We start from the raw sequence: 13,383 nt of genomic DNA on the forward strand, positions 1-13,383 counted from the left end.
GAGTTCAGGGACTTGTGCTCTATCTTCCCTCTCTAGGACAGAGCACATAATAGACACTCAATAAATACGTATGAAATAAGTAAATGAATGATTATAATGAGTCCTTATTATGTCTTAGGCATTGTGAGAGGCATGACTGGGTATCAAATATCACCATCACTGTCCACATAATGCTTTAAGGCTAACTAGGGAATTAGAAACACACTACATGACAACTATAAACAAACTGTAATGGGTGTTCAGAAAAAGGAAAAATTACTTCTGCTTATGAATAGTGACAGAAGTTGCAAAGATGAATTAGAATGGAAAGGATTTTTACAGGTGAAAGCATAAACGTGTATTCCATGTGGAGTTAACCGCATGAGCAAAGGCGTGGTGGTTGCAAGAAGCATAAGGATGAACTATAGTTTATAGTTTATAGAGCTTCCGTTCTGTTCAATAAACTTTAAAGTCTTCACTTGACTTAAGCTTCATAGCATCTTCCATTTTCCTACCCCTCAGGAGGGAATAATCATTCTTCATGCTTCAGTTAAGGAAATCAAAAAACACATAGTAGTTAACTGGGGAAACCTGAATTTGAATCCAGGCCTTCAGATTCCATAGCTTATGATTCCGACCACTAGATTGTATTTAGTGAGTATTAATTAGCTTATTTTGGGCCTGTATATAAGATGTAGATGTAGGGAAAGAGAGAGGGGTACAACCAAAAACTCTGCAAGGTTAAAATGGTGGAGGGAAGTGGAAGTTGTCACTTTTTTCTACTTTGAATTTAAGTGTAAAAAGCATTTTAATATGCTTAAAATATAGTAATTCCATCTTATGATGGAATATCTGGATAGAGGTTGCAGAGAATGATCAGAAAGCATTGATTATTAGTAGTTAGTTTTTACAAAGATTCTTTATTCCCCTTTTGTATGTGTTTTCTTTAAGTTTGACTCTATAAATACATATTTATGAACACCATGTTTTTTAATGATTTGGCTGAGTTGTTTTAAACAGAGCTCCTCTTTAAAAATATTATTCAACTGAAATGTGTTCTAAAGTTTTCTGAGCTATAAGAATCCTTGTTTTTTGGGACATAATTCAACATCAGTTTAATTGAAAAAATAAATAAATAAATAAATATATATAAAATAAAGGTATATATCTTCAACAATTGAGAAATATTATGAACTAATGAAAGAAAACGTGTAGTAAAGAGCCATGTATTTTTGAGTGGAGGAGGATATGAAGTAAGGAAATGTTCCAAATGAGTAGCATGTTTATAAACTGTGTATAGTGTGGTTTTGATCGACAGCTGAGGATTACATGAATTAGTTTTAATAGGAGCAGGAAACCACTGCAATAAGTCATTCTCCTCTTTCCATTTATGCTTAAAAATTTTTTAGGATAAGTTTTTTAAAGTTTTTCTCAACAGCACAATTAAAAATCATTAGTATTTTTTTATCTCTGTTGTAACGATAAAAATGTTGATCCATACCTTGAATTCTCTGAATAGAGTAAAAAAACTAAATATTTTCATTCCTCCTCCTGCTATTGCCAGCAGCTATATGTTAAGAAATAATCATAAAGGAAACAGAAAGATAGAATAATAGAGTCAAAAGGGGAGATTAGTAACAACTTCTAGTTTAGTTTGCCACTGAGTGTGATGGTTAATTTTATGTGTCAACTTGGCTAGGCTATGATACCCAATAGGGTTGTCAAACACTAGTCTAGATGTTGCTGTGAGGGTATTTGTGGATGTGATTAGCATATGTAATTATGTGACTTTGAATAAAGCAGATATTACTTTCTGTAATGCGGGTGGGTCTCATCCAATCAGTTGAAGGTCTTAAGAGCAGAGACTGAGGTTTCCTGAAGAAGAATTTTGTTTCAAGGCTGCAACACAGAAATCCTACCTGGGTTCCCAGCCTGCTGGCCTGCCTTTCAGATTTGCCTGTTCTCATGATTATATGAGCCAATTCCTTAAAATAAATCTCTCTATATGTCTATATTTATATCCATATTTCTGTGTCTCTGGGAAACCCTGACTAATACAGTGGGCAAACTAAAGCCCAGAGAAATTATATGCTTTTTCTAATATCATTTAGTAAATGGTGACCAAGCTATAATAGAAAGATGGGGAAACCAGGTCATAAATTGCCTAAAATATTTATTATAATTCTGGGAAAGAAATTCGTAAACTATCCACTTTCAGAACCGTCCTTTTTAGTGGCTTGCATGCAGAGAAACGTAAAAGTTTCATGAAAAACCAATACAGTAAAAAATCTGAAGTTCAAAGCAGATAAAACAGGGGAGGGATTGTTTGTTTGCTTTACCAAAAGATAAAGTGTACTATTCTTTAAAGAGGCAAACTTCCTCAATATTTAAGGTGGTTTCATTTTTTAAAAATGCTTTGTAAACTTTTAGGGACACATAGGTTCAACACAATTGAACAGGGCATGTTTTTAAAGTGCATCTTACTAAAAAAAAAAAAATCCCGATTCAATAATTATTTCATCCTCTTGAAAATGAATATTTTATAAAGATAGAAGTGATGAAGAGAGGGAAATACACATTGTTATCTTAATAAACATAGGTCTCACATTTTGTGTGATGCTTTGCTGATAACAAAGCTCTTTCATTACACTCTTTTCTGGAAGCTTCACCACAAGTCTCTGAGTTACTCTCACCATTTTATGATGGAGACAACCAGGGCTGACAGAGACTAGAAGACTTGCCTAAATGACTCAGAGACAGAGCAGCCAGTTCCCAGATCTGAGCTCTCCTCATTGCCCTGCAATGATGCCCACAGAGCACCAGCATCAGCCAGAGGGTGGTGTTTGTAGGTCTCTTGACCAACAATCCTATAGTGAGCTGAATTCTCACCCTAATCAAAAGGATATGAGAGTTCTACTGTGCTAACAGGAATATTAAGATTTACCTTGGGAAAAAAATCCCAGTACATCCTTTCTCATTCTTAAAGATAACCCTACCATGTCCTTTTGCAATTATGAATTGATTCTATGGGAGAACAGAAAATTTGATCACATGGATAAGGTATTCTCTCTCCACATTTCCCACAGTGCTCCCTATTTGGAGTGAATATTCTTTGAGTTCTGCATCCTTGTACAAATAAGCAGGCTTTAGCTGTGGTTGTTTTTAAAAAATGCTATATGGTTTACTGAATTGAAGAAATTATTCCCATATTTTAGAGCTCTCTCTCCTACCCTGGTTTTCATTTTCCCAACTTAACAGCCTTTACTTTAGGAAAAGGATGTTACATCACTGGCTCAAAGAACAGAGGCACCTTTATTGCATCTACATTCACTGGGCTGCAAAGACCCCACACATTTTCAGTCCGTTGCTTATCATTCCTATTCAGGCCATCCCTGGACTCCTCACATTTGTGAGATTTGATTTTTCTCCTCTTTCTCATCTGAGAGCAGGTGGACCAAGACAGTTCTTTGGAGGCTCGACAAGTGATTTCTCTTGAGAGAGGCACACCTCTCTAGTCTGCCAAGGAATGAAAATTCAGACAATCACATAGATCATTTTGAATGCTGCCAAATAAATTCCACCAAATGTTACTGGCAATAATTACAACATGTCACTGGGAAATGTGGTGATTTTCTTCTAGCATCAGGCTTCAGTCTTGTCCTGAGTGCCACGAAAATGACACAGAGAAGACATAAACAGCTTTCTCCATAGATATAGCATACATTTCTCATAATCAGGGAAATGAAGGGGTTGATGTGCTTCTTTACCTTGAAATGTCTAGAACAGGGTGCCAGGGATTAAGTAGGAACCACCTGGAACTTACTGCTCTTTGATGACTGCACACTTGTCAACTACTCCAAAAATTAGGCAAAGTGGTGAAGAAAGACCACCATTTTGTTATAAGCAGGGCTCTGGGCCCCGACTGAGGAAATAAAATAACCTGTTGTAGCTTACAAAAAGAAAAGGTCTTCTGTAAGAATGGAAAGTCCTGAAAGCCAGTATGAGAGTCGGCTCCCCAGGAGGTGATAGCATCCCAAAGTCTACTAGGATTTTAGGGTCAACCACAAGATTGTCTTTTATACAAGCAGGACTAGGAAGTCTCATCAAAGGACCGAGGAAGATCATGGGCAAAGCAGCTGTGTGAACCAAGTTTAAAAAAAAAAAGAAAAAGAAAAAGAAAAGATAGTAAGAAGCCAAGGAACGCTGCAGCAATGGCGAGAAAAGACAGAGAGGCATAGGAGGTATAAGACGGGAGGAGGGAGTCGGGGAGGGCGGGGAGAGAGGAGAAAGCTGAGCGCGGACGTCAGGAACAAAAGCTCCAGCGGAGTCTGGCGGAGGCACGAAGGGAGCATGGGGTGTTTTGAATAATTATTAAAATTAGCATGTGTCTGCGCCATCCTGTGGGTGTGGCGCGCAGCGCAGCGGAGTGTAAACTCTAGCGGGGCTGGAGCAAACATTCGATTAGCGGCAGCAGCCTGCCAGCCTGCCCGAGGAGCGTGAGGACCAGCGCGCGGCACAGCGACCGCACGATGGCCTCGTCTCAAGGGAAGAGCGAGCTGAAATTCGCCGACTGGATGGCCACTCTGCCCGAGAGCATCCACAGCATCCCCCTCACCAATTTAGCCATCCCAGGTAGGCGCGCTGAGGCTGCCGACGGGGCGCTCGGCGTCCGCTCCACCTGCCCCGCCCTGCTTTATCTGCCACGAAGTGGTAACTTGCCACGATGCCCGCGGGAGGGAAACCCGTCTCCAGGGGTGGGTCTCGGCCAGGCGAGTGCGTGCCTGGGAGCCTCCGGGCTCCTGGCGTTTTCCAAACGTCTGGGGACAGTGGCGGGGGGAGTCAAGGTGACTGATTTTCCATGGGTTTTTGAAGCAGCTTGTGTGAGAGGGCTGGGGCAGGGGAAAGGCTTGGCTCCAGGACGGCCCCTCGTGCCCCCCTGCCACGTTTTCCCCGAAGACTTGGGGCTGGGGGCGATTTCTGGGGCTGTGGGGTGATAGTGACCCGTGAGAGCGAGCTGCTGTCCTAAGGGCTCGGCTCCGGCCCGTGGACCTCCCACTCCATCCCTGTCACGGAATCAAGCGGATCTGGTGGATTTCTCTGTTAGAACCTACCCGAGTCATTTATATTCGTCCCTAGTCTCCTTTAAAGAGACTAAGCGCTTCCCGAAGAGTGATGAAAGTTCAGGGACCCGCGGCGGCGGCGTGATCGCTGCCCTTGACCTGGAGCTGCGCGGGGAGAGGAGCGGAGGCAGCAGTTTCCTGATCTGCGTGGACCTAGAGGGCCTGGCCGGGTGGCCGCCGTCTGGATTTTGGTCCAAGGGCTGTTAGCAGCCTGCAGAGCGCGGGTCAGGAAAGCAAACCCTCGTGGACCGTGCATTTGTTGTTCCGAACAGAAGCGGGGCAGGGGAACCTGCGCGAGCTGCGGCGGAGGGGTGGGATTAATAGGCAAATCTTAGGAAAAAGATGATTGCGGCGGTGTCCGGACAGGCTAGCAGGACGGAAGCCTGGGCAAAGCGAGGAAGAGACTGGAGGCATCCAGAGGCTCCAGCATAGCGCGCACGTCTGGGACCAGAGGACGAGGCAGGTTTTGGGGACGGGAGCGCAGCAGACCCTAGTTCGGATGTGCAGGAGGGAGGGTCGTTTCAGGACGGTGTACCACGGTGACGGCTGGGGACACAGCCATACTTCGTTGACTTTTCGCTTTGGCTGAGGGTGCAGATGCCTGACCCTTGCAGGACTCGGCTAGAGGGCAAAACACCGACAGGCTGTCCACCCCCTGCCCCAAGCTGTGCCGTGTTATCAAGTTCAACCTTCTGGTCTGCCTTCTCTAGATCTTCCCTATCCGGCGCCCCCTCTCAGCCACTGGGGGAAATCATACTTAAAAAAAAAAAAAAAAAAAAAAAAGGAAAAGGTGGGTTTTCTCGAAAATCCCAACAGTCTCTAACCAGTAGCCCTGGAATTGATCAGTAACTCAAATCAATGGTCGTTCATCAAGTGGATGTTTGGTGGTTATGATAGGCACAGGCTACACTCTGAGAGCCAACCCTGGAAGGGAAGGGTTGGTCTACTTTTGTCCTTCTTCAAGAGGTAGCTTCCCAAGAGCCCAGGTATCTCCAAGGAAAGGAACAAGACAGCTTCTCCACTCTGCACTTACCCTGCTCCCTGGGTGAGCCTGGGGATTGCTCTTTTGCAGGAGACAGTAGAAAGCACAGAACTTTGTTGGCCACATTCCACTCTCACTTCCACAGGCATTCCTTTCCTCTTTTCTACCTTCCTTTTTATTTTTTGGTTTTTAGAAGGTTACTTTTACATGGTCTCACCCGAGGATTTGTGCTCACACAAAAGGTAAGACGGGCAAGGACTCTGTTGCCAGCCTCCTGATAGGTGACTCTCCAGAGACACAGGGAGGTTAAAAGCCCAAGTTCACACTGCAAGTTCTGAGGGATGGTATGATACCATGTCTGAATCTAACTTACTTTTTTATAATACTTCACTTTTCAAAGCCCTAGTATGTAACCCAGATCACATAATCCTTCCCCAAACCTTGTGAAGCAGTCGATGCTGATAAGTATTAAATCCATTTCACAGATGTGAAAATTGCACCGCAGTGAAGGGAAATGACCTACAATCAGTTCAGTGATATAACCCATAAAATGGTCCTTAGGAAAAATCTCCTAGGAATTTTGGAGGGAAATGCTCTGGGGTTTGTATCTGGATGATTCAGCAACAACAAGTACTAATCAGGGTGAGAGGACAAGGAAATAGGCATTCGCAGGAACAGGATGAGTTTTCTTTGCTTTCCACAGGACAAAGTGAAAACCTGAGATCAGAGGCTTTGATATTCTGATAGTCCTACAGCAGAGACATACTGATGATGGCATTGGATGCAGTGGGAATTTCCACTGCTTTCCCAACTCCTCTTAGTTGTATACTCAAAGTGGATCCCCTGCAAAGCCTTCCATTCTCACCCTCAATACTTCTGAGAAAAAAAAAAACAACCCTATTTCACCAATCTACACGCCTGAATTCCTCCATGATTCTGTAATGTATGTTTGGCAGATCTGCACGTATAAATCCAGGTTTTAAAATGGGCTTAGTACCTTTCCGCATTACTCAACTTGTGAGAATTTTTGGAGGAAAAAAGACGTTCAAACTTCGATAGTCAGGGAAGACTAATTGGAGACTATTAAACACTAATGGAATAATTGCCTTAAAATCATGCTAATAGCTTCCTGGCTGCTGCTTGTTTACTTGGCCAGTTGCTACAGCTTGAATTAAGTAATTATCTCCACCATTTAAAACCACTCCTGATGTACCACACAAGTGTTTTTCTGTAGGAGGGAACGGCTGCTCGGTCATCCTCAAAGCTTCAGGTTTTCTTAGGTGGAGCAACTGGAAGGTGAAGAGCTGTCTAATTATGAAGCCATCCACCTGGGGCAGCTGATCTGAATTACCCAGAGCTAGTGCAAAGAACAATCTGCAGGTGTGTGATATTCCTCACCAGATGTGCGGTTCTGGCATCTTTAAATGTTTCTCAAGTGTCTGCATCTTGAATGCTTTCATAACCAAATTTCTTCGTGGCTGTTTTGCATTTAAATGGCCTCATGATTTGGTATTGACTGGCCTAAGGAATTAAATTAGTAATCGGTATTAGTAGTTTTACTTTCACTTTATTTTTCAAAGGAATGGTAGTGTTGTAACACACTGACAGTTACTCGGATTTCGGTCTCATTTGTCTTTTCTTCCTATCTCTGATGACACCAAGCTAAGTTTTCATTCATACATGTTTGCTTAACAATATCCTGGCATTTTTGTTTATGAATAATGTGTCCTCCCACCACAGACAGTTGAGAGAAGATAAACGGGGATGGAAGGAGGGAGACAAAGTATCAAATTCAGGTGAAGTCTGATGAATTTCTGGCATCGCTGAAGCCGAGTTCTAACTCTATAATCATAGTGCTGCCAGAACCATTGTAAAAAGATCCATCATGGGAGCAAGCAAGCTGTTGCTTGACCTGGGTAATTTGTTGGTGATCTGGATCTATGACAGGGAGTCATTCTGTCCAAAATCTAAAAGATCAGGAAGGGTTTTCACTCCATGGGAGGGTTCCATTATGCATTTTCTGATATGTGATGATAGTCTTCTTCACATTATACAGTAAATTGACCATGTAATAATGAAAGATTGGCTAAAATGTTGTCGACTAGAATCTCAGAAAGAGTGTATGTTTCCTTGGTGTCAGAGTTGATTACTGAGTTGACCACCAGTTGGCCTTCGAGCTGGACCCGGGCAGAGTTTGCTTACCCCATCCCCTGTCATTGGAATGTACTTTCTGCCCACTGTTCAAGGATGCAGCCTTGAGAGAGCAATGTGTTACTGAGACCATCTGGACAGTGTAAGTGGCTGAACCTCTTTAAGGCCTCTATATAAACTTTTAAGATTCTGGCAGGTAGGTGCGGATATCCAGACATCTTGCAGCTGCCTTAAAACAAGCTTCTTAGGTAAGTTCCCTGCTTATTAAACTTTCCACCTACCAATCTGGAAGTGATATGCCTTTCTTTGGTCTCTTCCTTGCCAGTTTTCAAATCAAAACTTGAACAGGAATTGTTGACTGTACTTTAGATAAGGAACACAGAAATGCTTTAGAAATCGATCATTGTTCTTGCAGATTTTGTACACTCTTCCAGAAAATGCTAACACCAATGAAAAAGAACAGTCTTACTTAGGGAAACTAGATGTATATATAGCTCCAGTTTCTGTGTTCTTGTGTTGGCTTTTATTAGTTTTAAATTTCTTCCCTCACAGTGATCTCTTCTTGTTGTTCCTGGAGCCAACTATCTTCCTTTTCCTTGTAATTTACTATTTCTACTTTGATTAGGATGAGACAATCTACAGAGCAAATCTGGGACTGGGTCTAATTGTACACGTTTCTTTTAAAACACAGGGCATTTTTTTTCATCATTTTAGTTCTGATAGTGATATGGAAGTTAATTTTTCAAAGCAATCAAAAAACAACAAAATTGTTTAGAATGACTATCTTTCTTGTGTTGCCTTTCCAATTCCCAGTTTTGTTTTTGATTTTGCTAAAAAGAAAAATCTCATTTAAAAAGTTAAATCTCATTGAATATCTGGAACATAATTTATCGTACTGGGGCTCTTTCTTGATGAATTGAACGGAATCACCAACTATTACTAATCAAGATAAAATGATACTTCCATCATTTTACAATTTACAAAGTGTTTTCTCATGAACACACATGCTTTTCACATGTTCTATCAATAGCCTCCTCAGGCCTTGCTACTGAACGTTGATCCAGGGATCAGCAGCATCAGCATACATGGGTGCTTGATAGAAATGCAGCATCTTGGACCCCAGCCCTCAGACCGATTTAATCACAATCTGCATTTTAACAAGATCCCCAGGTGATTTATATACCCATTTAGTTTGAGAAACACTGCTTAAGGTATCTCTAAGAGGAACCTTTATGTAAGTGGCAGAACCAAATTTAAATATACATCTTTGACTAAGTTCTTTCTAATGGACCATGCAGTCTATCTGTGAGTGTTAAAATTTACAATCAGGTTTAGAGCCAGAGCCCCATATCTGATTCAAGGCTAATGGCCCAGGTTGGGAACATTTCTGATAACTGACATTACAGTTCAATAAAATCACAATAAAAGTGATTTAATTGCTACATAAGTGTTCAAATTATGTCACTGTGATAAACGTAAAATCTTCCCCCTCATTTCCTTAAAGTCCTGATGCTCCATACCAGCCATCAACAGCACTTAAAATCAGACCATCTGGTGATGCTAGTGGTCACTAATGACAATTTAGGAGACACTCCATATTGGTTCTTGTCCATTTAATCCCACTTTTTTGTGTGTGTTACAGGACCAGGTACTTTTGTTATATTTATAGGTCACAGATTTGTTCACCTTGTCTATAAACTAAAACTTTTCAATATTGCTCTGAAGTAATAGTGGCATCATAAATGCAAACTGTAGTAATAATCAACATCAGAAAGATCTCAAACACAAAGGTAAACAGTAACTTGAGTTTTGATGGAAAGAAGATCAATCTTCGTATTTGCAAACCATACCTCATTTATTTAAATCATGGTTTATATGGAATAGAAACATGCATAAATGTGGTTATAACTCACTTGCTTGAATTTTAGTTATTTTAGCATAATCAGTGTGCTAAAAGAGTTAAAATTTTAAAAAGAACCTTCAAGGTTTTAAAATAGATACGTTTATATGTTAAGGCTCACACACTTTACTCATATGAAGATTTCTCATATCATTACTTAGAATTTCTTGTATCCTATTTAATTCCAACCCTACCTAATCAAAATAGAAAGAATAAGTTACAAAGAGGAGGAGTAAAATTGTTGAGTGACATACATCAGCAATAAAAATAGCAAATATTTATGAGGAAAGACTAATAAATGAGGATACAGGGACACAAAGTGTAATGTCCCCTAAACTCTATCAGCCCCAAAGTAAAATCGGAGTCATGTTCATTGTCAGTTTTGACCACTCTCAAGTACCTCCTTCATGGACTTCCAAATAGTTCTAGAGGGCTTCCCTGATGGTGCAGTGGTTAAGAATCAGCCTGACAGTGCAGGGGATACGGGTTTGAACCCTGGTCTGGGAAGATCCCACATGCCGCGGAGCAACTAAACCCGTGCACCACAACTACTGTGCCTGTGATCTAGAACAACTACTGAGCCCACATACCACAACTACTGAAGTCCTTGTGCCTAGAGCCTGTGCTCCACAGCAAGAAAATTCACTGCAATGAGAAACCCACGCACCGCAATAAAGAGTAGACCCGCTTACCGCAACTAGAGAAAGCCAGTGCACAGCAACGAAGACCCAACACGGCCAAAAATAAATAAATAAATAAAATAATTAAAAAGCCCAAAATAGTTCTAGAAATCTCTGGAAAAATTCTTAAATATATTTTATAAACCGATTTTTTTGGCTAACACACACGTAGTATCAGCAACTTTCCTTCTTTCCTGTTTTGGGGAACCTATGGGGAATTGTCATGTTTGCTGCTTTGACATGTAGAGGAACTGTACTTCCATAGTTTTATACCCAAAACACCACTGCTGCTGGTAGACCCACCAGGGCTTGTGCTAAGTCTGCAGAGGCCCAACACTGAGGATGTTAATGAGTAACAAGGGCCGTGGATTCCACTATGGTCAAAGGCTCTCAGAACTGAGTCCCCCATTGTGGAAGGTGCTGATGCCAGTTCTACTGCTGACGCTGTCACTGCTGAAGCCATGAGTGCCAACACCACTAGATCCTTTCAATCCTTTTGCTCTTTGTGTGCATGCCAACAAAAGAGCTCTTTGAATTTATGTTGATTCTTTTGGTGTTGCCACCTTGCCCTAGGACTCAGGTATGAGTTTATGAGGGCTGGGCAGAGGACAATAGGTTTTATTCTGTACTCTGCATCATTCTCAATGTTAATTCACTCTCGGCATGCACATGTGTATGTGCATGTGTGTGTGTGTGCATGCCCATATGTGTATCAACTTTCTCTTAAGATAACTTCTTTTCCAAGAAGCTTCTTGATATTTCCTATAAGTAGACCTCTGGTGCTACCTAATTAATCATTCCTCCAGACAGGTCCAGAGTAGGAACAGAAGCTGGGGTCCATACTGTTCCCAGTGAACAGCCTGGGACAATGTAAATAGAGCCAAATAATCTGATAGACCTAAGGTAGTTATTAACACCTTCATTGCTTTAAAGCACATTAATTAATTGATGTGCTCTGAGCCTTCAAGAGAAGGTTAAATCTCATACACACATATGCACACATTTTAAGTATTGTTGGTTAAAGGGGTCAGCTCTGTTAATCTGGAAATTTTACCTATTACCACCAATGAGGTTTATCCATAACCATTACCCATGGGCACCCAAGGAACTTCTAGGTACAATCATGGAATTTGTTATCCTCAAGAAGCTTATAGATTATCTTAGTTCTCTTTCTCTGTGCAGGGTTAGGATCAGTCTCAGAAGATTGGGGACCAGAAAATTATAAAAATCATATATTCTAGAAGGCAAGGGAAAGTGAGAGAGAAAATTACCATGGTTCAAATGAAATTCGGCAACCAGAAGCTTTCTACAGCAACATATGCTTTTATTATGCTCCATTAAGAGAGGAAGATGGGTCAGAAAGAGGGTCAGAAGGAGACGGTTAAACATGCTTGAGAAGCTGCCAGGATTAGTCACCTCCAGAAATCAGGTACTGAAAAGGATGGTCCATTGATTTGTTAGATGTGCTCTTGTTATGTTCCTATATTTCATTATAGATCCTGAGAGTGGACAACTCTTACACCACTCTATCTTAAATGTCAGCTAATATTATGTTTCACATAGAAGAATTCTTCTTGTGAATTAATTTTTATGAAGCAGCCATGGTCAACATTATAAATGATGGTTGTGTTCCTTGATTCACTTGGAGAATTGTTCTTCATGAAGGTAAGTGGACTCTGATGAATGAATGACAATCTTAGTTTCCTGGTAGGCTTCCCTGGAGGTCCCCTCTCTCTTGTTGGCTGGTGAAGAGGAAGATGTACTTGAAGGGGTCTTCATGGGCAAATGGGAACCTATTTCAATATACAACTCTGACTATACTCCTCTGTTGCCATGTGGAGGAGGAGGAAGATGAGGAGAAGGAGGAACAGGCCTGTCTCAGCACAGAATTCGCCCTAAACACACTCCTGCTGTGACCTGCTCTGGGCTTTTCTCAGGAAAAAAAAAAAAATTGGTTAAGGGGATATAAAGATATCACCTTGAAAGTTGCTAGAAAGGAAGGCTGCAGAATTGTCACCCCTCATGTCCTCGTTTCTCTTTGCATCAGTTCAAATTCCTTGGGTCTAGCATTAGAGTTTCACTCTTGAAAGTGTCCTTAATTCTCGTCTTACTCTTTCTTGTTGTTCTGCTTACTTGGAAGAAACTCCAACTCAGTTAAACTCATTTTTCTACCTATTCCAATCCCAGAAAACTTCAGTAGCTAAATATTTTTGAAGAAAGAGTACACAGCCTGGATGGCTCCACTAACTAGACATTTTTGACCATGAATCTTACTGCACATTCTTAGTAATCTTACTGCATATACCTAGTAATCTGACTGCATATCCCTAGTAAATTCATTTTCCTATTCTCTGAGATAATAACTTCATACTCTTCTTGCTTCTCAAATCAATATCTCCTTCCCACCTCACTCTAAACTTATGACCTCACCTCTTATTTTACAGGAAAAAAATAGATGCAAACAGATAAGAACTTTCTCAGTTTCCCACAATTAACCCATCACCTCCCTGCATCTATTTCTGCATATTCTGTATTTTCTTTAGGTAAGAAGTCATGACCTGATCCTACCTA

The 13,383-nt window shown here is 41.1% G+C and overlaps 1 protein-coding gene across 1 annotated transcript in view; it reads left to right on the forward strand.

The window, feature by feature from the left end:
- Positions 1–4,508: 4,508 nt before the first annotated feature.
- PLCXD3 (phosphatidylinositol specific phospholipase C X domain containing 3) overlaps positions 4,509–13,383 on the forward strand; it is a gene marked incomplete at its 5' end in the record, with an annotated part of 191,735 nt that continues 182,860 nt past the window's right edge. Inside the window, one exon of the mRNA XM_082622372.1 lies at positions 4,509–4,611. Within this exon, the coding sequence (XP_082478498.1) occupies positions 4,509–4,611 (103 nt within the window). The remainder of the gene's footprint in view (positions 4,612–13,383) is intronic.

Source organism: Mesoplodon mirus (genome assembly GCF_964341445.2).
Source record: "Mesoplodon mirus genome assembly, chromosome: 5".
Classification (NCBI taxonomy): Eukaryota; Metazoa; Chordata; class Mammalia; order Artiodactyla; family Ziphiidae; genus Mesoplodon; species Mesoplodon mirus.